The sequence below is a fragment of the Eucyclogobius newberryi genome, unplaced genomic scaffold (assembly GCF_026437365.1).
Source record: "Eucyclogobius newberryi isolate DKJ021-1_F unplaced genomic scaffold, fEucNew1.0.hap1 SCAF_8, whole genome shotgun sequence".
NCBI classification, from domain to species: Eukaryota; Metazoa; Chordata; class Actinopteri; order Gobiiformes; family Gobiidae; genus Eucyclogobius; species Eucyclogobius newberryi.
This window is the reverse complement of record NW_027316500.1, coordinates 17,091,773-17,119,223: the sequence shown is the minus strand read 5'-3', so window position 1 is coordinate 17,119,223 and position 27,451 is coordinate 17,091,773. Positions and strand designations below refer to the sequence as shown.

Here is a 27,451-nt window from a genome sequence, read left to right as displayed (position 1 = left end):
CTTTTTATATGCACACCAAATATATGATCGTATCAGTTACATCTGATGTGAGTAATCTGGTTTCTTTCCGATTGTTCCCCTGGGCAAAACGTTTCAAAGATTAAAATATTTATTTTGCAAATAACAAATACAGCAGTTACTCTTAAAAACATGTATTGTTTTTTAACTTGTCACCAGATGTTAATGATCAGATTTCTCTCGTGCATGTAGACCTGATATTATTATAGATCCATGATATAAACACTCCAAAAAGCTGATTATTCTTCCTGTCTGAATTTGACAGTGCATGCAACTGTACCATGGATGTATCTTATTATCTTTACCCCTTTAGTCAGATCTACAGCAGCCCCCACTGTTTGGGGAAGGTACGCCACGATGTCCATTGCGCATGCCCATTGCGCAGTGGAAGCCATGTTGGAGCTACAGTGGATTCGGGCTGGAATTTTCTGACGCCGTATGTTTTTCTTAAAATATTGGGTTTTGTCTATCGTTTGGGGTCCGTCAAACACCCGCGATTGGTGCCCTAAACGACCGTGACAATGATGAACTCCAGTGTCGACCTGTCCCGGCGCAATCCGCAGGAGGATTTCGAGTTGATCCAGAGGATAGGAAGCGGCACATACGGAGATGTGTACAAGGTAAAGCTGCACCAAGGAAAGCGTCCTTGTTTCCATTATCGGCCACAATATCTGCGTACTATTTATGCCAATCATCATACCAATACATCAAGTTTTGTTTCCATAAATGCCCTTTTCGTCCTTTGGTTCAGACAGAGCTACGTGTTGTTGATGCAACGGATTTGGATCCAACTCCTGGACATATTTCTCTTCTGGGGCAAACCACAAGTGGCTGCCTGTTTCATGCGTGTCATTTTTGCAGTTCTTGTGCGTGTTTTTTAACAGTTAGCGGGAATAGTAGCGCTTGAATGTTGTTGTTTGCCAGACACAGAGCTACTGTACATTCATGCGCACGGAAACAAGTTGTCTCCGGGGCTAACCAGGCTGAACGCACATTACGACTGTGATCCAATCTAAAATGTGGCTGTAGCATCTTTGCAATAACATTCATTACACCTGGTGACTATCGTCTAGATTCTAAAGTTAAACACAACATTACAGCGCGAGTGTGACGTCCCGAGCTATCGGACAGGACACGGTTAGCCACGCGCATGCTAACTTGTATTTGTCTGTTGTTGACACACAAAGACAACATTCCCAGTGACTTTATACATTCACTGGACAGAGGACGCTGTCACTGTCGTCAACAATGTCACCGAATGGTCGCGATATCGATCACAAATGCGCTTTAAGTGATCGATATGGCAGACTGACAGCTGCCTGCGTCTGTCCGGCTGAGTTTGGCTAACGCGCACAAGGCTACAACAATACAACATAATAAAGTAGGCTAGTGTCCCCTCTATTACACAATCAACAACGTTTGACTTGCACCCCCGCGGGCCATGCCATGTTAACTACTTGCATTTAGAGTTTAGGACTAATGACTGTCGTTTTGTCACATTGCAGACACTTATCAGCTCAGTTTTTCCCACGCTTTTGCCCAGGCCCGCAGCTTTAGCCTGGCACGGCTCCTGAGTCACAGCCCAACCCCAAAACCTGTCACGTTACCTTATTTCTTGGCAACTTTGGTGGATGAAAACGTTTATTTTTATGGCGCAATACAGCGTTTTGGTATAAGTAGCACTCTAGTCTAGGCATCTTGAGTTGCAAATGAACATTGGCATTAACCACAAACATGCATACAGTTGTATTTACACACTGTAGGGTTTAGTTTTGCACTGGCGTATAGTTACACGTGTTTAGGCTGTACACAGTCACTGACTCTCTGGTGTTTTTGGCAACCTGCTGCGGTGGAAGAATTTAATGTCACCTCTTTGTGGGTTGTAACTTGTGCCTGGCTGGAGGTTGATTAAACTATTTAATAAGACTAGATGGTGTTTGGTTAACCTTCTAACCATGTAAGACAGGTTACAGACACATTTGCATTTCATTGCCGGTTCATGCTTCGTCCTACTGTCCTCTAATGTGCAGGTGAGGCTTTAACTTTCTTTTCTGCTTTTCATGATGCTGGGAGAAATCTGCAGCCTGCAAACTTGGATGAAACAGTAACCCCCTCAGATTTACCCATCACAGATTTATAGACTTATTTTGCCCATAAGTGAAAGATTGGACCGTAATGTTATCTTGGCTTTTACTGTCTCCCCTTTTTAGGCAACTATGTTTAAAATAATGACACACTGCTGTCACAGTGACATGAATCACAACATTCAACAGAATCTGCTCTTTACAACTTATAGTGCACTACATTTAGAAGATGTGAAGCTTATCACTGTCAGTTTACACCAGGAATGTCCAAACTAAGGCATGGGGGCCAAATGCGGCTCTCACAGTTTTGTTGGCCCTCCGGCTTCCTGCTATAGTTGGTCCAAACAACAAAAATAAGTACTCTTTACTGTCAAATTGGAAAAATCATTTTGATGCTTTACCAACCTAACATTAATGATCCAAGTCTTAATAAAGGTGTGGTGGCTCATCAAAACTATGTCAAATGCAACATTTTAACTTATTCACTTTGTCATCCGACAAATTCAACATTGTTGGGTTGTTTGTGGCCCTCTGCTCTGTATAAGTTTCAACATGCGGCCCTCAGTGAAAAAAGTTTGGACACCCCTGGTTTACACAGTCTCACTTCTCTTGTCAGATTAAAGTCAATACAAATACAGTTTTTTTAATTACATTGACTTAGTTTGGTAGGATGGTACCTATGATGAATATTTATTATAGTTTCATCATAGTTCTAAAACAGAATCCCTCTATGATGTCATCAATATGTGAGATATATATATATATATATATATATATATATATATATATATATATATATATATATATATATATATATATATATATATATATATATATATATGCAATTTTTTTTAACGGTGTGGCACGGAGCACGAGCTTTGAAGACGTACAACTATAGAGGAAGACGCACTGGAGGCCATCGGAAGAATAAGTCTAAAGTCTAAGACTACAACTAGATGTACAACTGCAGTAGGTGGCGGTAATGTAACACTTGGATACCCACCGCCATAAAACGCCAAAGAAGAAGAAGACCTTCTACTATAAACTGATAGACAGTTTGAAGTTAGACAGTTAATCAAGTGATTATTAAACAAAACAATAAAGGTTTAATATTGTATTATTGTTTGTAATTTAAATGGATTTTTGCCCTTGTTTTCAGTACGGTTGCTAGGTAACAGTTGTGGAATTACCTCTACCTATGTCATATTTGTTGCCCATGTCCAACCAGGAAGCAAGATTATAAACTTTACAAAATTGTCAAACTGGGTGCAATGAATGTGAAATGTGTACTCCAAACTGACATATGCACTTTAAAGTTAAGTAATTGCTCCCCAGGGCTGGGCCTGACAGGTTCAACTGTTAAAATGTCACTAGTTCACATGTAGGCTATACCCGTCATATCATTGCACGATTCCGCAATCCAGACATAATTTTTGATTTGAGATATTCCTAACTGCCTTGAAAGCTACATGTGAAGTTTCTTATTGACTAACAAACCAGAGGCTTTACAATATCCTGCATACCTCGAATTAGTGAAGACGACAGAGATCATGATAGATATCGCTGCTTGAAAAAGTGCCTGTAGCCTTTGATAGATATGACATGACTGATTACATGTATGTCAGTTATAACAGTTAATTTAATGGTTATTACACTGTGTACATTTTGTTTGCAGTGGAGCAGAGTTGACATCTTAAATCAAATGCTTATGTAATTTCTGGAGCTGGCTCAAATTGTTTTTGTGTAATAGCTGCCCTCTTGTGCTGCCTCGGGCCCTTAGTCTGAATACTGTTTATTTGCCAATACACCGGATCTGGCTTAAACGCTGCTGTTTACAGAGTTACAGACGACTGCCCCTCTGAAGGTGAGGTTGGCTGAGGAAGCAAGCGCAGTGAGGCAGTGAAACTGATCAGATGCTGACAAATCAGTCCTGTAGCAGTGTGCGCACTTTGAAATGGAAAAAAAAGAAAGGCCTTGGCCTTGACGTAGCATGTTATGCCTGACAAAAGTACAGATATTATAGATTAGGAGAGCGGGCATTCAGTAACTATAGAACTGGCAATATTGTATTATGTAGCTATAAAATTGTTGTTGATTTGTGGGGCAGCTGTGATACTGGAATGCAGGAATCACTTCCTTGTTGGTTTGTGTATATTCATGTCCTATTGTCTCTCTGGCCCAGCGGACGAAGGCAGTAGAGCAAAGAGCCAAGAGCAGCACACAAACCCAGATGATTGTGTTGCCCACTGCCCCAGAGCTGCTTTTGTTGACTTTCCTATGGCTCTTAAATGGTATGGGGGATGAATATTAAAACATTTTGAAAGTGTATCAAATATTCATAAAGTTCTCATTCTGGAACTCTGTCTCTAAGCAGTGGCTTGTCAGCTTTCTACTGCAGATGCACAAAGTCCACTGTAGTTCAGGTGCATTGGCAAAATACACAAGCAGGTGTATCAGGAGCCACTTCTGTGTGTTGGGATGACAGTGCTTCTTTAAAGGGCTGTGCAGTGTGCAGAGCAGCCCTATGAGGGTTTCTGGGCCTTGGACTAATTTAAAGCCATATGGAATAGCACTTATAGCATTATTGCATTAAAATAGTAGTTTTATTGTTTGTTTTAGCTCTTATTACATTTGTTCCAACACTATCGAGATTTTTTTTAAATTGGGAATATTTTAGATTCACATCCGTTTCCTGGCAGCTGTGATTATACCGTGTTTTGGCAGACAGTGTCGCACTATGTTATGCTATTGCCAATATTGAGCTGTTTATCACATTTTTACTGCACCACTTTCTTGTAGACTGCAAGTCACTACAATTGTCTTCTGTTATTAAATTGTCATTGCTTCTATATATCGCTAGCAGTGTGAAAAACGGGTTTGCATGCAGTAAAATATGCAATACATTTATGTACATTTTGTACATGCACTTGCACTATCTGAGTGGGTCAGTCTTATAGCGCGTGTGTGTGAAGTGTGTGGTATGTAGTTTCACAGGCCCACACTGAATGTAACTGAAATAAAGAGTCGAGGCACATTTACTTGCTGGCTACTGTGTGTGTTTTGTGTTGTGCTTGAGTGAGTGTGACTTTAGCTAATAGACCTCACCTGTTCCAGTCCTGGAGCGTTTGGTTGCTCATGACTACTGGTCCTCAGAGGGCAGCAATAACAACAAGATTAAGCATTTCAGATGAGACACAAATTCTATTATGAAGAACAATTTGAGCAACAGAATGATAATGTTTAGATTGTAGTGCAAGTATCTCTATAGCTCAGTACAAACTCAATATTATTCACCCAACTAAAGAAGTACGTAGTTTCTATGGCTGAGCATTATCTTACTGGTTGCAGAATTGAATGATAATTCCCCCAATTAAAAGCAACTCAAGAGTTCCTTCTCCTTTCTCCTGAAATTTGTTAATATTCTTTTAAACACTAAAACCTATTCAGAAATCAAAATAAAGTGAAATGAATTACTTTCCAATATTCACGCTGGTTCACCTGCAGTAAAAATATTCTACCTGCATGAAAGTAGTTGTGACATGTAAGCCTGCCTTTCCTTTAGAAATTGACAACAAAACATTAGAAGTTAGGTAAGAAGCTAATGACGCTCTAATTCAATCATTGGCTTAAAGGTAACAATAATGTGATTTGTAACAGCCTGGATTTACCAGTGGCCACAGGCTTTTTATTGTATTGTGTTGCAGCTCATGTTTTTCAAATATATTTTACATTTTTAAAATGGGTTCTGCACCTTCAGAGTTACAGTGTCAGTGGCATAAAGTAGTTTCAATATTATTGTATATCATGATATTTTTAATTGTGACAGGCCTACCACAGACAGTACTGTGGCTGAGAAGTATCTTCCCCCTCCAGGATTATGATAATGTGTGGAGAATATGTTGTAATATAAATTAGCACAATTAGCTATGTAAATTAGCTTTGAAAAATCCCAAGTGACAGACTGACGAGATTGAAAATGTGAACTTTGCAGCCTGACTGGTCTCATTACACGCTCCCATCAAAATAGGAAGCGTTTTGGCTACGATTCAGAGCATCCTGCAGAGGGTAGAAAACTGACAAACTATATTTAGTTCAGATGGGCTATGCTTACATTGGGTTGTAATGATATATTTTTTGAATGATTATTTGAAGAATCTTCATGTAAATAATTAAAACGCATGTACAGAATATGATAATATGATTCAAATAAGACCCTACAATAAGACAAAATAATCAAATAAATATGCAATAATTTTATTTTTTTTATTGTCATGTATACTACACCAATAACCTTTTTAAACTACTGGATAAACCCTGCAATGTTGACCAGGAGGTTATATTTGAGTCTTTAGTCAATGGTTGTAACATTATGGCCTGATTTTCCTTAGTCATTGATTTAGTTGAAAAAAGAGAACTGTTTACACAAGATGTTGTGACATGAGACATGCCAAACCATTCAAGTTCTATCAGGCTGCATTGTGCCGAGCCTGTAACGCTGGCACTGAACCCTATGAGTCATCTCTGGTCCTGTCTGAAAGCTCCCTGTCTCTGTGCTCTTCTCTGCCTCTCCTCCCTCACTACTGCTTTGTTTTGGTGCCACTTGTTTAGACTGTTTGATTCTGTCTCTTTGTGGTCTACATTTTCTTGTTTCCAACTTACAGTGTTTCTGTTTGAACTATCACCAGTCAAAATGCTTTATTCTGATCAATCAGTCAAATAGGGAGGCGTTCACTGTTGCATAGACCACTGTCCTGGGATGGAGACCCCAAATGTCATGGAAACATCAATTCGCAAACTCGATTGTGCCTTTTGGATTTATTTTGTGTTTGTCATAGAAATAATTGCCAGTCATGGGTGACACATCTGGAATAACATGCCACAATGCAGTCCTTTTATTTATTCATGCAAAATCTAATCAAAACCTATAGTCAATTGAGTGTGCCACCTTGAAATTGATTTTGGAGCGTAGGTTTAAATAAAATGTGACATTGGCAAGTCAGTGTGTAATACTACTATGCCATTAAGCCTAAAAACAATAACAGGTCTGTCTCTCTGGAAATTGCCTTAAAATGGCAGAATAATAAAAAACTACATTTTCATAACGGTGATATGAAACACACATCTTGGTTATTTATGCTATCTCTGCATCAATCTAACATTACTTCCTCCGACTGAATGGTTTAATACATCTCCCCTTTGAAAGCCATGTTTAATTCATATGTCTTCAATATAGAATTCTTCTCCCATTGCACCAGAGCTTCTGTTGTATGTCAACACAGCCGGCTATTTATAGGAAATGAACTGCAGTTTCCACAAAACCCTCAGATACAATTCAGCTATTTAGGAATTCAGATTTTGGGCTTTCCAAATTCCTGTTCTTTTTGACAATGCTCGCAGTGTGACCGTGGATGATACTCACTCACTTTTTGTTTTTCTCTTGTCGCTTTCAGGCGCGCAATGTCAACACAGGCGAGCTGGCCGCTATCAAAGTCATCAAACTGGAACCTGGTGAATGATCTTCTCTTCTATTTATCTGATCAAACATTTAGCAGATATTTATAGACTCTATGATGGTGCACATTTTATCACTCAGTTCGTACCAAACCGAAATTACTAGCTTTTTAGTTAAGTGTGTTTTCACTTTTATTTATCACATTTTCTTACACATGTTTTGCTAAATGATGTTCAAATAACTTGTGTTTCTGGCCAACCTTGTAATTGTTTTGTTGTTTTGTAAATTATAGGTGAAGACTTTGCAGTTGTCCAGCAGGAGATCATCATGATGAAAGATTGTAAACACTCCAACATTGTAGCTTATTTTGGAAGTTATTTACGGTGAGACGCACTCATTTAACCAGACAAACTTTCACACTTAAACTCACGATGTAGAGTGAGAAAACAAGAATGTGGCATTTTAATCTTTTTCCTGTTAGAGAAGGGTAGTTTGTGTTGTGGTGTGCGTGTCCTGACTGTGGGGCTGCTGTGCGTTGCAGGAGGGATAAGTTATGGATAAGCATGGAGTACTGCGGGGGCGGCTCGCTACAGGACATCTATCACGGTGAGTCAAACACGCCTCCTCTTCTGAAACGTGCGTGTTTTGAAACTGTCGCTGTCCGTCTCATCTGTGGTTTCATGTCTGCAGTTACTGGGCCTTTGTCAGAGTCGCAGATTGCCTACATGTCGCGAGAGACTCTACAGGTAACACACTCCAGACCTGTCCCGCTGGTCAGGGCGACTTGTGGCTCTGGTGGGGGAGTGTTTGGATGGTTTGCGGTCAGATCCCAGCTCAATAAACAGTGTGTGCTGTTTAGGGCTGCACAGTATATCGCACAAAGTTAAAACTAGAGGCGGGAGTGTGTCAATGGGTCCAGCCAGTAAGACAAAAATCAAGGACAAGTAGGATTAGATTTAAAAAACATGAATCAAGCCCCTTAGGTAAACGGGAAGGGTAATGGCGTCTCTCTGCTAAATAATAGTGTATCGGACTGCTTTAAGAGCCCCTGGATTTGACTTTACAGTTTCCGTTTACTTGAGAGGCTCGATTCATGTCTTTTATATCGCACAAAGTATCTGTATTGTAATATTGGCACAATAATCAATAACACGATAATCACAATAGCACCATGGTTCTCCATCCAACAGAAATGTACTTTTTGAAAATAATGATAAAAATTACAAAAATTCTCATTAAGCTTTAATAAGCCTGGATTTAATCTAGGTTTAGTCTTTATTTTGATACAGTTTGAATGATACATTATGACATGGACATATTTGTTTTGACGCAACTGAATTTATTGTGTCACAAGGTATGTTACAACATTTCAATAATAACAGTCATATCACATCAATCATTTCCAATATCCTACAGCTCCAGTGCAGTTGTTGTATCATTGGGCAAGACACTTCTCCCATCTTGCCTGTGTGAACGTTGAGATGTTGTTGTTGTTTTTTTAGTATTTTTATTTTTAGTTGCAGTTTGAAAACCACATTGAAAAACGTGTGCAGAAAGCTCTGAGTGCACACATCACAGCAGTACAAAAAGGACACAAGCAAGTTACAAAACACTAAAAGTACCAAGAAACATTTTGACTCTGGGAAATGAACAAACTAAAAAGATTAATTTCTAAAACACACAAAGTAAAGTGCAATTTCAAAGTTGTGTGTGGGTGAGTAACTGCTGGGTACTGTAGCTTCTTCTTTTTCTTTTAAATGACTACACCAACTCAAGCACCACGTATACTATACTGTGCATAAAACTAAAGTATAATGAGGAAAAATGATATCAATAGAATTTACAACTAACCAATAAAGGAGCAGTGTAATCACAGTTCAGTTTAGCCCCAGGAGAGCTGTGGATGTGGCAAACCAACCAAAGAGTGCCTCTATAGAGATGTTATTGCTTATCCCGAATGTTCCGCAGTATGGCATTATCTCCATGGACATACTGTAAGCATGTGATGCCACCAGAAATGTTTAGCCTTTAAAACACAGTGGACGCAAGATAGAAAAGTTGAATGCTGTACTGGAACATTCCAAGCAAACCATAAGATCTCCATGGAGTCAAGAAGGTGGTGGACGACAGAATAGTGACCTAGTGCACCTTTTTATTTTTAATTTATGCATATTATTTCCATTATCAATTTGACCTGGATATTCTTTTACAGGGTTTATACTATCTTCATAACAAAGGCAAGATGCACAGAGACATCAAGGTAAGAAGAAATAACAATAATCAAATCTAATACTGTAGTTTACACATCTCTAATAAACATTAAACTAAAATTGTCACGCATGTACACTTTGCCATCACTTGCTTTATGGAGGTTGTGTGTTTTTTCTCAAGAGAATGAAATGGGTTTAAGGTCCGATTGGAAGTTTGCCGTACGCCGAGATGCTTTTGTGTGCGATGATTGGAGTTGACATGGAGGTCATTTTTAATCTGGCTTGTGTTTCTGACAGGGAGCCAACATCCTCTTGACCGACAATGGCTATGTTAAACTAGGTAAGAGGAGCAATTACCCTCTGCTTCACAAGATTGCATTTCAATGGCCTGTTTTGCTGCCTGAGTTTTGCTCCCTCTGCTCCCCTCGCCTCCTTCTTTCACTCTTATTAATAATGTGTCTTTTCTGTGTCTAATGTACTTTTCCATTTTTTTTTTTCTAGCTGATTTCGGTGTATCAGCTCAGATCACAGCAACGCTTGCCAAGAGAAAGTCATTTATTGGAACGCCATACTGGTAAAAATGAACATCCCAAATATTTTTAGAGCCTAGGCTTTTTAATGAGGAGAGCAAAATATCATTCAACAAAAAAACAAAACTGGATTGATGATTATTTCTGTATATATACTGTACATTAGAACCTCACAGTTTGTAATTGTAGTGTCAAATCTAGGCGGCGTGCAGTGCCAATAGTGGCTCATTAGTGGGCGATCAGGCTTTCAATTTCTCTGGTCATTGTGTTCTGATGCTGAACAGGATGGCTCCAGAAGTGGCAGCGGTCGAACGGAAAGGAGGTTACAACCAGCTCTGTGATATCTGGGCTGTGGGCATCACGGCAATAGAGCTGGCGGAACTACAGCCCCCCATGTTCGACCTGCACCCCATGAGGTAATGTCCGTCATACTGTGTCATACTGTGTCATACTGTATCATACTGTATCATACTGTGTCATACTGTGTCATACTGTGTCATACTGTATCATACTGTGTCATACTGTGTCATACTGTGTCATACTGTGTCATACTGTGTCATACTGTGTCATACTGTATCATACTGTATCATACTGTGTCATACTGCTGCTTACAATGTAATGCAACAAAGTGAGTAGGATTCATGTATGACTTTTTCTTTGTCCTTTTTCCCCCAGGGCTCTATTTTTAATGACCAAAAGTAATTTTCAACCTCCAAAATTAAAAGACAAAGTAAAATGGTAAGATGCATAAGCCTTTGTCTGTACAATTTACATATGTCTTCAATACAGTTCTTCAATTTTGTTCTTGTTTGTGTGTATCAGGACAAACAATTTCCACCACTTTGTCAAGCTTGCTCTCACTAAAAACACAAAGAAGAGGCCCACAGCCGAAAAACTTCTACAGGTGAGCCTTAACACAACAACATGAGTAGCAAGTGCGTCACTTTGAGCCCCAGGACTTAATTATTCATGTGTCAGAGAATGTTATATTTGTATCTTAAAGATCAGGATTTAATTGAGTATATTGATTGACTAATGTCCCTTTTTTGTCCGTTAGCACCCGTTTGTGTCTCAGCCTCTCAGTCGGACTCTGGCCATCGAGCTGCTGGACAAGTCCAACAACCCCGACCACAGCACCTTCAATGACATCGACGATGATGACCCTGAGCCAGAGGTAACTTCACAACCCCTCTGACCTTTTACAAATCACATCGCAGGATGAAACAAATGCCATTGTATGCTTTATTTTGTTAGTTATACAGTAAAACCTGTTTGTTTTTTTCCTCACATTTTCTCCCTAATTTATCTATTATTTCTTTTCATTCTTTGTTTATTTTTTGTAGTTATTTCAGTGGTAAATAGACCCTGCCTCTTTTTTTCTATCCTCCTAATATATAATTTTCTTTTTTGCAAATATTACATAGTTTAAGGCTATTTAACAAAACTGTACATTCCAATCATTTCATCTTATCAGTCAGAATTAAACCAAGCCATAAAACAACAACAAAGTGAAATAAACATTAGATGCATTTGTTTTTTGTTTTTTGTTGTTGTTGTTGTTGTTGTTGTTCTTTTGTTAGGAAAAAGTCCATTCATGCCCGTCTCTTGAAACACAGAACCATTTCTTTCCTCTCTCACTGTCTTACTCTCCTCATTTCCTGCATGTTGCTTCCTTCTCAGTTCAAATATAGGGGTTATTTCCTACCCATAAGCCCTGGTGCTCGACGTGCCCCTCGTTTTGCGGCCCGTAGGAAGGTACCAGTGTGAGCTGCCCTGTCTGCAGTGATGTCATGCTAACTCTAATGCCATTTGTTGTTCCAGCCTGGGCCACCACAGACCCAAATGAATAAAAGGGCATTTCTATTCAAATCACTATGTCGGGGTGTTGTCATGGGAGCTGACATTGGCCTTTTAGATTTAGGGAGTTGATAGATCACTGTGGCACTTTCACAATGGTTTTAAAGGAGTGAGCTCTCCTTAAGTTTATAGTTTGGGTGCTGTACAAACCAAAACAAACACGAAAGCTTAAGCTTAAGATGGTAATCGCGTCACAATAACAGATCGTTTTAGCTTATGCACTGCACACAAATGTAGATAATCTTCTCCAAACTTAAGTATTTCTTAAATTTAAGATTAATGGTATTTTTCATTTGTCAGTCAAGAATCAGGAACTTACCACTTATTTGGATTTGTTCGTGAGCATTTTTTTTTGCCATGATTCAAATCATTAAAGCAGGATCATAAGTCAAGGTGCAATGTTTCCACCTGAGACATTTGAGCCAGTAATGCAGTAGTTTATAATGCCCAGCAGTTGTGTTTTATGCATTTGGCACGTCTGACTGAATGTTGGGTACAAATATTCTCCTAGATGTTCATGTTAAAGTTTTATGCATGGTTTGAGCATGAGGTGTAACTTAACTGTCTTCATGGCTCTCGTAGGGGCCTGGAGTCTATCCCAGCTTCTGTGAGGAACGTGGAATTATTCAATAGTATTTATAATTGTATTAGTAAGCGTTAGGGCTGCAGGATTAATTGCAGTTGAACCAAAATTTGAATAGACACAATTGGCAAATCGTAAAATCTTTTAATTTCCTCCCCAAACATCAAAATGTCCTGTCTTATCCTGCATAAAAACAGCTTACCTGTAGTTTTGATCTGTATAAACATGCTCTGAAGTACATCATTTCTTATATTTTCATTTCTCCTGAATTTTTAACAGGATTTTTACTATTGAAACAAACAACGCAATTTTTGTCAGGCAAATTGTAGTTAATATTCTTCCCAATTCATTCAGCACTAGTCAGCCATGATTAACATAGTGTAAACCTCTATCTAATTAATTAAATGTGAATATCTTACATCAATAGAAATATGACTCTTTATTCATGTGAAGAAAAGAAAGAATTCATGTTTATTGTGAAGTGGTGTTGCTGAAATTACGTCTCTTTACTTGTTTTTTTCCAACTATTCCTGTTCAAAGAAAACAACAGAGCTAACTTTACTGAGACAATAAAAAAAAAAAAAAAAAAAAAAACAGTACTGGTATTATTAACACACCACCGAAACAATGAATCTCAAGCACAGGTTTGTTATTTTCCATTGACCGTTGCCGTGTTGTGTGTGTCTGGTTGCCGTGTGGCTCTGCTGCTGTGTCATCAAATTCGCACCCCACAGGAAATGGCGATTGCGTTGTTGTTTCATTGTGATCTGCTCACGTAAACTTCCACCACATGTATATTCTTAAACACGTGTGTCCTTTTCTCCCCTCACAGTCTCCCGTGTCGGTCCCCCATCGTATCCGCTCCACCAGCAGAAGCACGCGGGAGGGAAAGACCTTATCAGAAATTAACTGTGAGTTGATGTTGTTGTTGATGTTTTTATGATCCAGAGCCAACCCCAATATCGCATACAATCCCACAGTGCACTAACAAGGACATTTTAATGACCCTTTCAGTCGGGCAAGTGAAATTTGACCCTCCGTTGAGAAAGGAAACGGAGCCCCACCACGAGCCGGTGAGTTTTACAGTCGATTCGGCAGTATTTGTCTCACTTCACCAGTATCATCGGGTTAACACCAGAGGTACAACACAAACCCATTCACAGGAATTCGCAAATGTCCAAAGTGTTCTTCAGTGGCAGCTATTTTAAGTGCAATATTCAGCGCTGGCAAAGAAATCCGGTTACGAAAAGCCAATAATAGTCAAAAATCCTGTTGTCACGCACAATCACAGCAATCATTTCCTTCTTTCACCTTCTTTTTTATCCACTTTTCTTGATACCTTTTTGCAACATCTTTTTGACATCTTTTGACTTTCTCTTCATCTCTTTTTTTTTTTAATTTATTTTGGATTTGGACATAACTTCTGCTCTTTCTCTGGCCTTCACCCGTTTATCTTTCCTCCATTTCCCACTTGGATACTTGTTTGATTATATTGTGCTTCTCTGTCTTGCTGACCAATCTGTTCTTCCTAGACCTTCAGATTATAGATGTTGTGCGTGGAATCAATAACCTGTTACCATATTAATATCTAAGACTGTAAATATTGATGCAGTGTACATGAAAATAAATCTGCTCATGCGGAAAGATCAAGAACACACACCATAAGGATTGTAAAGAGAATAGATCGGTTATTATTTTATGAATTAGTTGATTATTATTACACATAATGTTATGTTTGTGGTGGATAGACATTTTGCTGGTGGCAATGGGGAGCTGGTGCATGATTGTTTTACTTCAAATGAGTGCATACAAACAACCAGAACTGCTAAAGGACCTTCACAAGCCCAAACTTTAAATTGTATGTGAGGAAATACTTCACTTAGTTCAGCTTTATTATTTCCCTGCAACATAGGGAAACCAAACCAAGATAAACGGAGAGTTAAATGGAATTTTGTGTAAAACCATAAATATGAAATTATGCAAAGCCATGGCTCATATTTGGCAGATTATTAGGTTATTTTCTTTGTTTATTTCAAAAGATTTAGGGCATGCAAGAACACTGGAATGGGCTAAATGTCGGAATAAACCATTATAATACATTTCTCGGTTGTTTTAGTTCATTTTCTTCATCACGTTAAAATGCAATTCTTCCGGAATAATCTCCCATTGTGTCATAACCTTCCGTCATGCTTATTCTAGACTACCATACCATTTATTGATGAAAGATTTAATCCCATTTGTGCACACATCAACGTCTGGTCCCCCCTGTTCTCAATCCTGCCCCATACCCTCCATGCGTCCAGGTTAACGTATTAACTGAGGTCTCTCTCGCTCTGTCTTGCTGACCAGTGTGATTCTGAACCCTATCTGGACTGTGTCGAGGAGCTCTACTATACCGCAAGACCTAATCTGGTAGTACTTTTCTCTCCGTCCCTATCTCTGCCTCTACGTCTGTCCACTTGAAATAGCCTCTTTCTTATCACGCCACCTTTTCCTTAGGGCTCTGTTACTCTTGTCTTTTTTGCTGTCTGGGCCCCTGTTTCTTGTTCGTTTTTGCAGAACTGGCTGTTTAGTGTTCTGTTCATTTTTTTAAAGCCCTTTCCAGCTTTAGCTTTTGCATCACTAACATTCAGCTGTCACGGTGTCAACAGTCAAGACTTGGTTTGTTGATGTTACTCGCACACATTCGCAGGGGGAGTTTGGCGAGGTCACACAGATGCGTTTGACACACTTTAGGGGTCCTGGTTTGATTTCCACTGCAACGTTTCTCTGTAGATATTCGCTTTCCATCTATTTGTACTAAAGCTACATTTTCCACACCTTTTTATGCCTAGCAACATTATGTACTACTGTTTTTGTCAAATATGTGGTTGTCTTAAATGCTTGTATGTTTTCGTCTGCATGCTCGCTATATTCTGTTTTTCATAAAGTGTAAAGTAGTTCTACTGTAGTATTGTTCATATATTAAAACACAAATGTATAACTAATAATTTGTGTTTTAATATGATGAAATTGTTTTTTAATTATGATAAAATTGACATAATTTGTGACTTTTAATCATCACAATATGCTTCTGCATTGCTTATGTCCATCCATCAGACATGACATAATGACCTAAGGAGACGCAATGGCTCCGGTTATATGTATACTTCTGATCAGATTATTATCGGATGGTTTTTCTGATTACTCGCATCAGTTTTTGTGGTTTACATGCCATTTTAAATTATCCTAAAGGTCCAGAAATGAGATTTTGGTGTGCCACTGTCAGCATTAAAACTTCTTGACCGTGTAAAGCTACAGTTGGATTTGAATTAGAATACATTTAGCTCCTTTGGCCTCCAATTGAAACTATATATATTTGGTTAAATATTTTAATATATTTGAGCACATTATCCAGCCACCACAATTCACTTCTCAGTTATTGCACACACTTCTCTGTGTCTGTGGTCATTATGTTGTCCCTGATCGATGGTAATATAATGTTAATGGTGTATATAAAAACATTTAATATTGGATTTAATATTTGTACTATGCCATTTATGGAAATATTAATTTATTTACAACAGCGCTACATATGTTGTTTCCAAGGTATTAATTAATTAATGGGATTTTTTGCAGGAATTGCAGTTGGAGTATGGACACGATTCACCAAGTCTATTGGGAGGAAACAATAAGTAAGTTTATTGTAAATCTTTTGTTTATTTTTCTCTGATGCCAATGCTAATAATCTTTTTTTGTGGCCTATCAGGAGTCTGCTCAAGTCGGTAGAGGAGGAGTTGATGCAGAGGTATGCTATAATTGACCAGTTCCTGATTCACACAGGTCTCTATTTTCTGTGTTTTAACTAAGCCCACCCATCAATCAATTAACGGCTAGACTAATCAGCCCAATTACATGCAACTAACGGGCTGTGGGTGTGTGGGACTCCTCTTTCCGCCTTCTTTGCTGCTGCTTCTCGCTTTGGGATCTGGCCGTGCTTTGCTGGAGCTTTGCACAGGGCATGGCTTACACACGTACTCGACAAATTCTCGCTCACAAACTCTGGCCAGTGCTGCAGTGGATAATCTTACCGAACGCTTCGCCCCAAAGTCTGTGATTATCACTTCCTAAGCGCTTCTATTTTACTCCAGGCAAAAGAAAATGTGAGATTGAAAGGCGATACTACTTAAACAATACCCACATCGAGCTTTAAAGTTCTGGGTTATTTTTACATACGGAAAACATACCCTTCAATCAAAAACAATTTTTCTTGCATGATAAAATTTTAGTTGGGATTCTTGTATTTTTGATTGTATGATATAAACGCCAAAAAGGTACAACTCTTGTGCTCATACAATATTTCTGGTGGTAATATTGTATCAAGCATGACAATTTAGATGTATTCGGGCGGATTTGAGGAACACACCTTTTCCTCTCCCGTTTATTATAATGCATGTTAATGTTTCTCCACGAACACAGTGGACATCTTTGTTTTGTCAGTAGATTTGAAGTAGCAGCTGTTTGGTTAGACAGTGCTATGATATGATATAATGCAGTAGGATGAAATTAGTATTCAGACAATGACATTTCATCGAGGGGTGTGCCGAGGCCTGAGCTGTACTTTTTAAGGTGTGCCTCTGCTGGATTACAATCATCCAATTGCAAAGGAACTAGTATTTAAGGAGGAAGTGACTACTACTAGCTGCCGCTTTTGAAACTGTAATTGTTTTTATGTGATAAGATCAGGGTTTAGCGTTGGCTTCACTCAGCTCTTCCTCTCCCTCCCCCATCTCCCTCTCTCTTCTCTTCATCCTCTGGCCTTGCTCCCATTTTCCCCTCGTCCCCTCATTCCGGCCACATTCACCCCTCTACCTCATTTACCCCCTCCCTTCCTGCCCCTGTCTCCACCTCCGCTCCCAGGGGCCATGTGGCACACTTAGGGGATGATGATGAGGATGATGATGATGGTGCAGATGATGAAACTCACGATCAGTAAGTTGTCTCCCTGTCGTAGTCCTAGACGCCGTCCTCGCTTCTCTGTCCCACTCTCATCCTCCCGTGCCTTAATATAATGATTGTACATTCGGAGGATGAGGAGGGGGGCACATGAAGAAGGCTCTGTCTCTTTGCCAAAGTTTCATCCACGCATCTCTTAAGCAGCACACCCCACCATCGCGCCCCAAAACACCTGCGTTTGTGTGTGTGTTCTCCATGCTCTCACGTCTTTTGTACATTTCTAACAATACAACAACTAACAAGAACCATAACCTGAAAACTTACCCAGATTCACACAATATTTCATTTAAAGGATTCCTCTGATAGTGGAATGGTTCTCAACAATTGAAATAGGATACAGGCCTATTCAGAACTATGCAATATGTAGTATTAATGTGGATTTGTTTTTGTTGGACTCTGGGTTTGGTTTTAACTTGATAGTTGACATTAACATCTCATTTGCTGTTTTGCTTTGCCATCTACTACGCACTGCTGTGTGTGTGTGTGTGTGTGTCTTTGTGTGTGTATGATGGTGTTATAAGATAAGATAAGATAAGATATTCCTTTATTGTCCCACATGGGGAAATTTCAGTGGTGCAACGCAGGTAAATACAGAGGTAGATACAGAAGAACAGATCACTTATAAAACAACATATCTGGCAACCTGCCTTGGCCCTCCTGTGTGAAAGCCAAACATCTGCAGAAGAGGAAAGCATTGCTTTTTATTAATTTTCCATAAAGTTTTGTCCTGATAGAAGCGCAAACTATTTATAATTTCCATTTTCCATTCTATGTTTTCTTGATGATGAAATTGGCATTTTTGTATTTTATGTACCATAGACCAGATCATCTTTCCCGTCGCCCATGCTTCAGTAAACCTCACCATTATGTTTCCAGCTACTTCATCTTTCAGTAAAAACTAGCACAGAGACTGAAAGCATGTGCTAGTTTTTTACTGTCTTCTGTTTTATCAGTGACATCAATGTCATTCCCATTAGCTTATACTCCTAGTTTCTCTGTAGTACTTAACACGTTACTGTATGTATATGTACAATGGCAAAGTGTTTGAATAGAGCTAGTAAACACACAGGTTCGGTCATGTCTTACTTAACCTGTACCAGAGTTTTTTTAAATTTTTTTCAGTTTATCCGTCTCATCTTCTGTCACTAATCATTTGAGATTTGAGCTTTTATGGTTTGATTATTTATAATCTAATGTAGCAATGGCCATCTATTCATTGGCACTTAAGTCATCTGTACATATACTTTTATTCACATTACATACACAGTCTTGCCCAATATAAGACTAATACTAACTGATTTTTGCTGTATTAGACTTATATGAAAAATGGGCAAAATGAATCATTCAATTCATTTTCATTGTGTACTATACTAAAATACAGTATTAACATCTAAATTAACATCAGCCTATTCATGCAGCAACTCATCAGTCTTACTGTTTCCTTTTTCAGTAAATCCAGCACTATCATGCGGCCAAAAGTACCTCCGCCACTTCCTCCTAAGGTGAGTTGTTTTATTTGTTTGCATAAAAATGTATTTAGTCGCATACATCTGAGACAGTTTATGAGTTGCTAACAGTATTTCATTTTGATCCAGTTTATGAAATGTTTTTATTTTTTGAAAGTTTATTATATTTGTGTGATCCAAAAAGTTAAATAACAAAGGCGAATACTGAGAATGAATAATAAATGATCCTATCTGTTTTTCTGTTTTTGTTTTAGCCCAAATCCATCCCCTCTTCCACACCACCACCACAATTGAAACTGAAACTGAAACCTGACGACAGCCAATCACACAGCGAGGACGATGGGGGCGGGACAATCAAGCGTTGCCCCAACCTGGAGACTCTAAGCCCCGCCAAACACTCGAACGTGCCCCCACGACCCCCGCCCCCAAAGCTGCCGCCCCACCGGCGCAGTAGCCTAGGTAACGAGAGCCCAACCTGCTCGGAAGTGGAAAACTCCGCACCAGAGGATGATGGGAGCTTTAGGCATTTCTGGGAATGGCTTCACACGCCTCACACAGAGGAGGAGCTAGAGGAGGCTTGGGAGGTGCTGAAGGAGGTCAAAGAGGAGCAGGACAAAGAAAAGGAAGCGAGTAAGAGAAACTGATTAGTCAATCAGTAGTCTCCGCTGACCCTGTCCTCCCCTCCGATTGGTCGTTTTCTCTCCCATTAGTTGGTCCTCGTAGTATTTGTGCCATATTCCCATTAACAGCAAAAATGTTTTATTTGTGTTTCAAATTCCTCTCCTCCATCAGCTCCTGCTCAATAGATTTTTGTCTTTTTGAAGTAGCGTCGAGGAAATTGTATGTCCTTAACCCAATCAGCAAAAACAATCGGTGATCTCTAAATTTGTCCCAACACCTGCTTAACTACTTACTGCAAAGTACCTCACCTAATATTACCATACGAGATATTTTTATATCTTTATTACCGGTATATGAAATGTTTTTTGCTTTTTGAATATTGCTTTTTTATTATTTATCTTATTTTTAGATAATGTATCCATTGCAAGAAATTGCAATATTTATTTATTTATTTTTTTAAACATTTTTTTGTAATATTTCCAGTTATACCTAATCGTTTTTAATTAAAAAAAAAAAAAAAGCTTATGTTTGTATGTTTACCGGTTATGTCAATTTTCCCAGTCGGCTGGACAAACTTTTGAAAGCTGAGTTTTTACATGTTATTTGAGGTATTCACGCTGTGTGCAATCCTCACTCAGATTTGATTTTCTTCAGATTTTTCCTGTCTAACCCCCCCCCCCCTCGGCTCACAGCAGTCTCTGTTTGCTTATGTTTGCCTCCCATTTGTGTCTGTAGTCCTGTTAAAGTGTACTCACCAAACCCCAGCCTGTTTGTAGGAGTCTATTATTTATTGCTTTTCTCCTCACTGGCCCCTAAACACGCAGGTGCAAATGTAGCATGCTCTTTTTCCCATCAACACTTGACTCACAAACTCAGTGAGGTGTGTGCCTTTGTTGTTCCAGGTAATGGTTTGAGTGCTGCGCACAATGGGGAGAAGGACAGTCCTGCTGAGAGACAGTCCACGATGCCCCCTAGTGTCCCAGCACGGAAAGACAAGAAGGATGTTCCGGTAAGAACCATAACTTCTAACCCAAATACCGATTTGTTTCAAACCGTAATTAGGGCAAGTACCTCCTTTAGATTACAGCTGACCTTAGTTTTATTTCCAAGATAATTTATACATTCTTCCTCGTGTTACTCTGCTGCTCATCTGAGAAGAAGTGAAGAAGTGGTATTGGTGTCTAGTATTGAGGCCACATTTATGTATTTAAGCATAGACCCCTGATATTTGGGCTATTTTTTTTATATTTTTGCGGAGTATCCTGAGAACCATAGCCAGATGATATTATGTCAATCCAATGTCTTTAAACGTATTAGTTAAGGTTTAATTATCAGACTTTTTATGACTTTACATATCTTCAAAACAACATCTAAATGTGTATATACAGTACTGCCCAGCTCCATCCACAATACTTGTCTTGGCAGTATGTGTGTGTCCCCATCCCCAGTGGCTTTACCAGGAGTAGCTCAGGCATACAGTATAGAATGTCCTATAGTTTAACATTTATATATATTTTTGTTCAAAACAGTAACAATTTATACTTTCGTCTTAGTTGCCGGTCAGCAATGGCCTTCCACCAACGCCTAAAGTCCATGTAAGTACCAAGCTAATAACCTATTTAACTAATTTATTTAACAGTGTTTTACCAATACATGTCATACAATATCTCATTCAAACACTTGTTAATAAAGAAAAAACTAGACAATTTATTAAAATATGATTTATTTTTTTAGATGGGTGCCTGTTTCTCCAAGGTGTTTAATGGATGCCCCTTAAAAGTCCATTGCGCCACCTCCTGGATAAACCCAGACACAAGAGGTGAGAATGGATTTACATTTTCTGCTTTAGGATGACATTGGATTTGTCCTCTGTAATAAATGTCACGGGTGTGTGTTTCAGACCAGTATTTAATATTTGGTGCGGAGGAGGGCATCTACACATTAAACCTGAATGAGCTGCATGAGACCACAATGGAACAGGTATGAGATATTGCCCCTAAAATGATCTCATCTTATGAATATTATTAAACCATACACCAACACTTTTGCAGCTCTTCCCTCGTCGGTGTACCTGGTTATACGTCATGAACAACTGTCTTCTCTCTATATCTGGTAATGAACCCCGCAGCTCTACCTTTCTGATGTTTCAGCACCAAAATATAAATGTTAACAGTGTTAACCTTTACATGCATCACATGTTTATGATTATTAAAACCTCAACACAATTGATATTAGTAAAAAAAAATAGTATTATTTATTCATTGTGTTTTGAATTTACATCTGGGGCTCATATAAGTAAACTCAAATCCTGAAAATATATGCAATGGTCACCTTTTGTTGTTATTTGTTGTTTTTCAGGAAAAGCGTCTCAGTTGTACTCCCATAACCTGAGTGGTCTGTTCGAACAGGCCAGACAGTTACAGAAGTTACCTGTAGCCATTCCTACACACAAGTTGCCTGATAAAATGATTCCCAGGTATAGTGTACTCTTTAGTCTTTGTTCTAATTCTACCATGACTTTATTTGTGGGGTAAATCACCGTTAATTGCACTTAACACAAACATTTGGATGACCTGGCTTATTTTTCTACAACAGGAAGTTTGCTGTGTCCAATAAAATTCCAGACACAAAAGGGTGCCAAAAGTGCTGCGTAGGTTAGTGACGGCGGAGTACAGTATGATTATATAAATTGTACAGATAACTCCAAGTAAAAAGTACCAACAAAATATATTTTATTATTATTTTGCTTTTTTTTCTCTCTCTGCAGTGCGAAATCCATACACGGGTCATAAATACCTTTGCGGAGCCTTCCAGTCCAGTGTCATGCTGTTGGAGTGGGTGGAGTCTATGCAAAGGTTCATGCTCATTAAGGTCAGTCATGTGGTTTTTGTTCATTCTTGAAGCTTCTCAACCGGTTGCAATTTGCTAATGTTCTTTCAGTAAATGTACTTGTGTTACTATATCACTTAGACTACCACGTCACAAAAGTTGTATTAAGTGTAATGTATCCACTGCAGAACATAGACTTCCCATTGCCGTGTCCACTGGAGGTCTTTGAGATGTTGGTGGTCCCGGAGCACATGTATCCTCTGATCTGTGTGGCTGTTACGAAAGGCACGGAGCTGAACCAGGTGGTCAAGTTTGGCACGGTCAACCCCAACGCCACCTCCTCCTGGTTCACAGAAACGGGTATGGTCAGGAGTAACCTTCGTATATGTGTTGAATGCAATGTTGTATTAATGTATTTATTATTTGCAGATACTCCTCAGTCCTGCGTTATTCATGTTACTCAATTAGAAAGGGACACCATTCTCGTCTGCCTTGACAGTGAGTTTAAATATTTCAAACCAGTGCCCACTATTACTGCCTTTATTTTAATTTGCTTGTTCTGTTGTCTGCTCTTCTCTAATCCATGTTTTATTTCCTTTTGTTTCCCCAGGATGCATAAAGATTGTGAACCTTCAAGGGCGGTTAAAATCCAGCCGGAAATTGTCTGCAGAGCTCACCTTCAACTTCCAAATTGAGGCAATAGGTAAAAACATATTCTTTTCAAACGGATGAAGCTTCATCAGTGTGTGGATAATTTTTAAGAACATATTGAAAGTTTAATCTTCTTCTTGTGCAGTTTGTCTACAGGACAGTGTGCTGGCCTTCTGGAGGCATGGTATGCAAGGAAGAAGTTTTAAGACCAATGAGGTAAGACCGAAAACACAAGCACAAAGCAATTCATGAGAAGTTAAATAGTTGCATTTAATAAATAATGTTAGCAGTGTATAAAAAAAATATGTTAAAAGCACTTTTTCAAACCGCTAATGGAGGAAGTATGCATTCATTTTGGGGTGTGTGCATTATGTCACAAATTGCTGCTTTTACAATATACTTTTTAGAGGAAAATGTTCTAATTTACAAAACAAAGTCGGTACCCCAGAACTAAGTAACATTTTCACCTTATTCTGTGTGATGGTTCAATATGTATTTTCGTGGTGGTTGAAGCGGCCGTTGTCGCCCCCTGCCGTCTCAGGGCAGAAAACCATCCTTGCAACATAGAGCTGCAAACAACTCTGCTGAGAAAACCTGTCTCTTTTTTATATTTGATAAAGTGTAATGTTTTTGCAGATATTTTCTGACAATGTAGTTTCACAAGGGAGCTGTAGGGAGAGCTCTATTGTCAGTTACTTTTAGTTTACATTTTAACAATGTTTTTCTTTGTTAAACGACAACCTGCACAAGCTCAAAATGAACACCCATTTTATTAATTAAAGCAGTTAATATGTCAAATATTTTGTATAAACATGTTTCCTTTCTCTATACAAGCAAAACACCCCTACTTAGCTCTGCTTTAAGTAATATTTGTCTTTCCTTTGATACTTATTAGATCACGCAGGAGATCTCCGACAGCACACGGATCTTCAGACTACTGGGATCAGACCGGTACGTGTTGTTATTAGAGTCACACCTACACTCACTCTGCAGATGACATTAACTCCTCTTTGTTATCACTGAAGACGTGCTGACTGTAGAGATCCAGATGCTGAGGACAGAGGTGTCTCTCTGCCCAGGTACAGTCACTGTTTCCGGGCTGTAGCTGTCTCAAACTGCCTCTTTCTGTCGGGACTCTTGAGGTCTAATAAACATTGGTGTCCGCAGCCATGTGTGGGGTGAAAACAAAAGGGCCGTGGTATAATGGGAGTATATGCACCAACAAAATGTTTTCCTTTCGTCTTTTCTCTTAATTTGATTGAATTTACTTCTTCTTGTAACGTTTGTCGTTGCCCAATGTGGGGCATGGTCTGATTCTGAACCTTTTTTTTTTTTTTTTTTTTACTTTAAAAAAGATAAAAGTAGTGCTCAGTTTAAATGTAGATCTATCCAGTCTATTCTTAGAAACCAAAACAATAATCCAGACTTTGCTCTGCTCCATTTTCTCAAACAAAGGGGCATTATTTGTGTTATGTGGTGTCTATTTTCCCATTATTAAAAAGGGTTTGGTTGAACTGTGGATCTTTTGCCTTTGTGATACTTCTCAGGTGTATTCAGAGCTGAGATTTTTCTACTAACATTTCAACTGGAGAGCAATCAAATCATTGTTATGTCAGTTCTATCATATTACCGGTAATTATCTTTTTTTCTACAGTGTGGTGGTGTTGGAGAGCAGACCTACAGACAACCCTACGGCCAACAGTAACCTCTACATCCTGGCCGGCCATGAAAACAGCTACTGAGAAGTACCAACACTTGTACATGGACACCTAACGCCACATCGCACCCGACCACTGTAAAAAAAAAACTGGGAGCGGCTGCTGGGGAAAGCCTTCTCCTTAAAGCAAACACTTCTCAGTATTTATCTGCAAGGCTATCTGCTAATGTACGTGACTCTGTGGATTCCCTGCTATTGGGCTGAGGTGCAACAAACAGTGGAGGTCAGTTCAAGCTTACAAAAAAGCGAACAAGTGAACAAAATGAGCTGGGAATTCGGATGTCCCGGCAGAAAGTAAGAAAAATCAACACTACTTCTACTGCTACCCCTTCACATGTTACTACTACTACTATTAGATTCACAGAAAAGCCATGTTGCACACCTAACCATCCCTCATTATCTTTCTTCATTTCCTCCCCTTTTTAAACACTTTTATTTATTGTATCATGATCTAACAACCACAAAGGCTTTCCTGTTTTTATTGTTTTTATAAGAAAGAGAAACGCTTCATCACTTCTGCTAGCATCGATGTGCTGTCCCACACAAGTGCTTGATTGACCTCTATTTAATTGTTGTAAATATATATGTAGTATTTTTTGACAAACACTAAGAAGAACCTGGTCATGTACACAGTGTGTGTAGAACTGTCCCAACTGTGGACACAAACGGTGCAAAGCCACAGGTGCACAAGACATTTAAGAAGTGGCATAGGCACTTCCTGTTTGCAACATCATGTGACGACAGATAATAATACAAAGTCTTTTTTTGAGTAACTGTCACTGCTAATGCTCTTGTGCTCGCATATGGACTTGGTGAAAAAGTCAACGTGATTGGTTGTTCATTCTGCATGTGTCACCATGGTAACCTCCTTTGTGTGCACCAAAGCAGCGCCAACTTGATGTTGTGTGTCATGGCTGTGTGTAGTTACGTTTCTCGTCTCATCAGAATCGTTTTTATGTTATACTGTATTAATCAGAAAACACCCTTTTACTTTTATTTGTTTTGTGTTTATTGAACCACTGGTGTTAAACATTTTGCACAAGGACAAAGGTATTTGATAAACAAATGTGATGTCATTCTATGACCGTGTGTGCGTGCACGTGTGGATGTGTGAGAGCGTGTAAACGGTGTGCACATGGCTGTGCATGATGTACAGATCTGATCTCGTAACATGCTTCTGCTTCAAGTCCTTGGTAGCACCTTCAACACATGCAAATGGCAGAGAGATTGAGACTAAATATTAGGCTCCCTGTCTTTGCATAGCCTGTAGATTCTATCTAATATTTATTGGAAATATGCACACTAAAATCTCAAGAAATGCTACTTGTGCCATCGTGTAAATTTACAACAGCAGGTGCAAACTTCATGTATTATTCTTTCATTTGTTAACATTTACCACTGGGTCTCCTGGTCAATGTGTCCACCATTTCATAATAAATCATAAACATATTTATGGTTAAAGTAGGCAGTTACTATAAATTGCAATTCTTAGTTCTTGATTTTGAGGTTTTCCAAGGCTCATAAATCAACTTATGCATGAATTTAGCTGTGCACTGTGTTCAGAGTCTACATGAGGCATTACAAACCACTTTATCTCAGCTGCAATACTAGAGGTCGCTCTATCAAACACTAATTTATTCTGTGTCCTCAATATCAAATCAAGACATGCATTTCTTTATTAGCACACAAGTTCAACTTGCTTTTAACCTTTGCCACCCATAGATTTCCATCTTATATACAGTACTTCTGTTTCCAATGGTTAAAGACTACAGATTAATTTAAGTAAACTAAGACTGTTATGTGTCCCGAGTATTGTCTTACGTTAAACATTCCTTTTTAATTTACCTATTCATCAGTGAACGTCTAAAATCCTTGTTTGTTCTTAATCTTGTCATGACAATGTCCCTGTAATTTTAATTGTGGTATGTCTCTAAATCAAAACTGACATTTTTGTTGACGTTACAATTATGTTTTGTCTCATTGAATCAGTTTAACCATTTTATAGCTTATTGTGCAAAAACATTAAAGAGTTTCTATTCAAAGACATCTACCTACATAATATCAGCCATGGTTTAGGCCGCATGCTAATAGAATTGGACATGTAAGGAGTATGTGCTAAAGTACATGTAATAATAATTAGTGTATCCTCTGCTTTTTCCCCTTCACAAAGTCTTCTGTTTTCATAATGCAATGCACACGTAATAAATGTATATAGTGTAAGATAAAAATGGGTTTGTTTTACATACTGTATAATTGCCTATATTTTGTTTCAAAAGTGTAACAGATTTATGAGACGCAGGTTAACACATTAAAAAGACAGAAGTGAACTGTTTTGTGTCTTGTAGTGTTTTTTTTATGCAGAAAATGTACACAATTTAGTCAAAAGTGTATTAAGTAAGTGATTTAATTGTTTTGTTTTTTAAAGCACAGATTTTATA

At 38.7% G+C, this 27,451-nt stretch overlaps 1 protein-coding gene across 9 annotated transcripts; it reads left to right on the top strand.

The window, feature by feature from the left end:
• The first annotated feature begins 384 nt into the window (after window positions 1-384).
• LOC140351467 (mitogen-activated protein kinase kinase kinase kinase 3-like) lies at window positions 385-27,340 on the top strand. Of its 9 annotated transcripts, XM_072437308.1 has the most exons (35): window positions 386-638; window positions 7,553-7,610; window positions 7,847-7,937; window positions 8,096-8,160; window positions 8,245-8,300; window positions 9,767-9,814; window positions 10,062-10,104; window positions 10,266-10,338; window positions 10,579-10,710; window positions 10,970-11,032; window positions 11,117-11,198; window positions 11,352-11,468; window positions 13,567-13,645; window positions 13,749-13,807; window positions 15,084-15,146; window positions 16,353-16,408; window positions 16,483-16,521; window positions 17,634-17,705; window positions 19,180-19,231; window positions 19,450-19,825; window positions 20,719-20,825; window positions 21,370-21,411; window positions 21,551-21,635; window positions 21,717-21,796; window positions 21,868-21,928; window positions 22,175-22,292; window positions 22,412-22,470; window positions 22,584-22,687; window positions 22,834-23,005; window positions 23,075-23,143; window positions 23,256-23,348; window positions 23,442-23,512; window positions 24,192-24,247; window positions 24,322-24,375; window positions 24,951-27,340. In XM_072437308.1, exons 1-35 carry the CDS (start codon window positions 540-542, stop codon window positions 25,036-25,038), a joined length of 2,982 nt encoding a protein of 993 aa, XP_072293409.1. In that variant the 5' UTR covers window positions 386-539; the 3' UTR covers window positions 25,039-27,340. The 9 variants fall into 9 exon arrangements, with proteins under 9 accessions (XP_072293415.1, XP_072293408.1, XP_072293410.1 ...); XM_072437315.1 differs by lacking the exon at window positions 24,322-24,375 and having other exon boundaries at window positions 19,450-19,654; XM_072437311.1 differs by lacking the exon at window positions 24,322-24,375.
• The last annotated feature ends 111 nt before the right edge of the window (window positions 27,341-27,451 follow it).

Bases quoted from the DNA above. Each gene is read 5' to 3' on its own strand.
- LOC140351467 (XM_072437307.1), top strand. From the start codon at position 540: ATGATGAACTCCAGTGTCGACCTGTCCCGGCGCAATCCGCAGGAGGAT. The intron at 10,105-10,265 runs GTAAGAGGAGCA...TTTTTTTTCTAG, and splicing joins CAATGGCTATGTTAAACTAG to CTGATTTCGGTGTATCAGCT. The intron at 15,147-16,352 runs GTAGTACTTTTC...GATTTTTTGCAG, and splicing joins ATACCGCAAGACCTAATCTG to GAATTGCAGTTGGAGTATGG.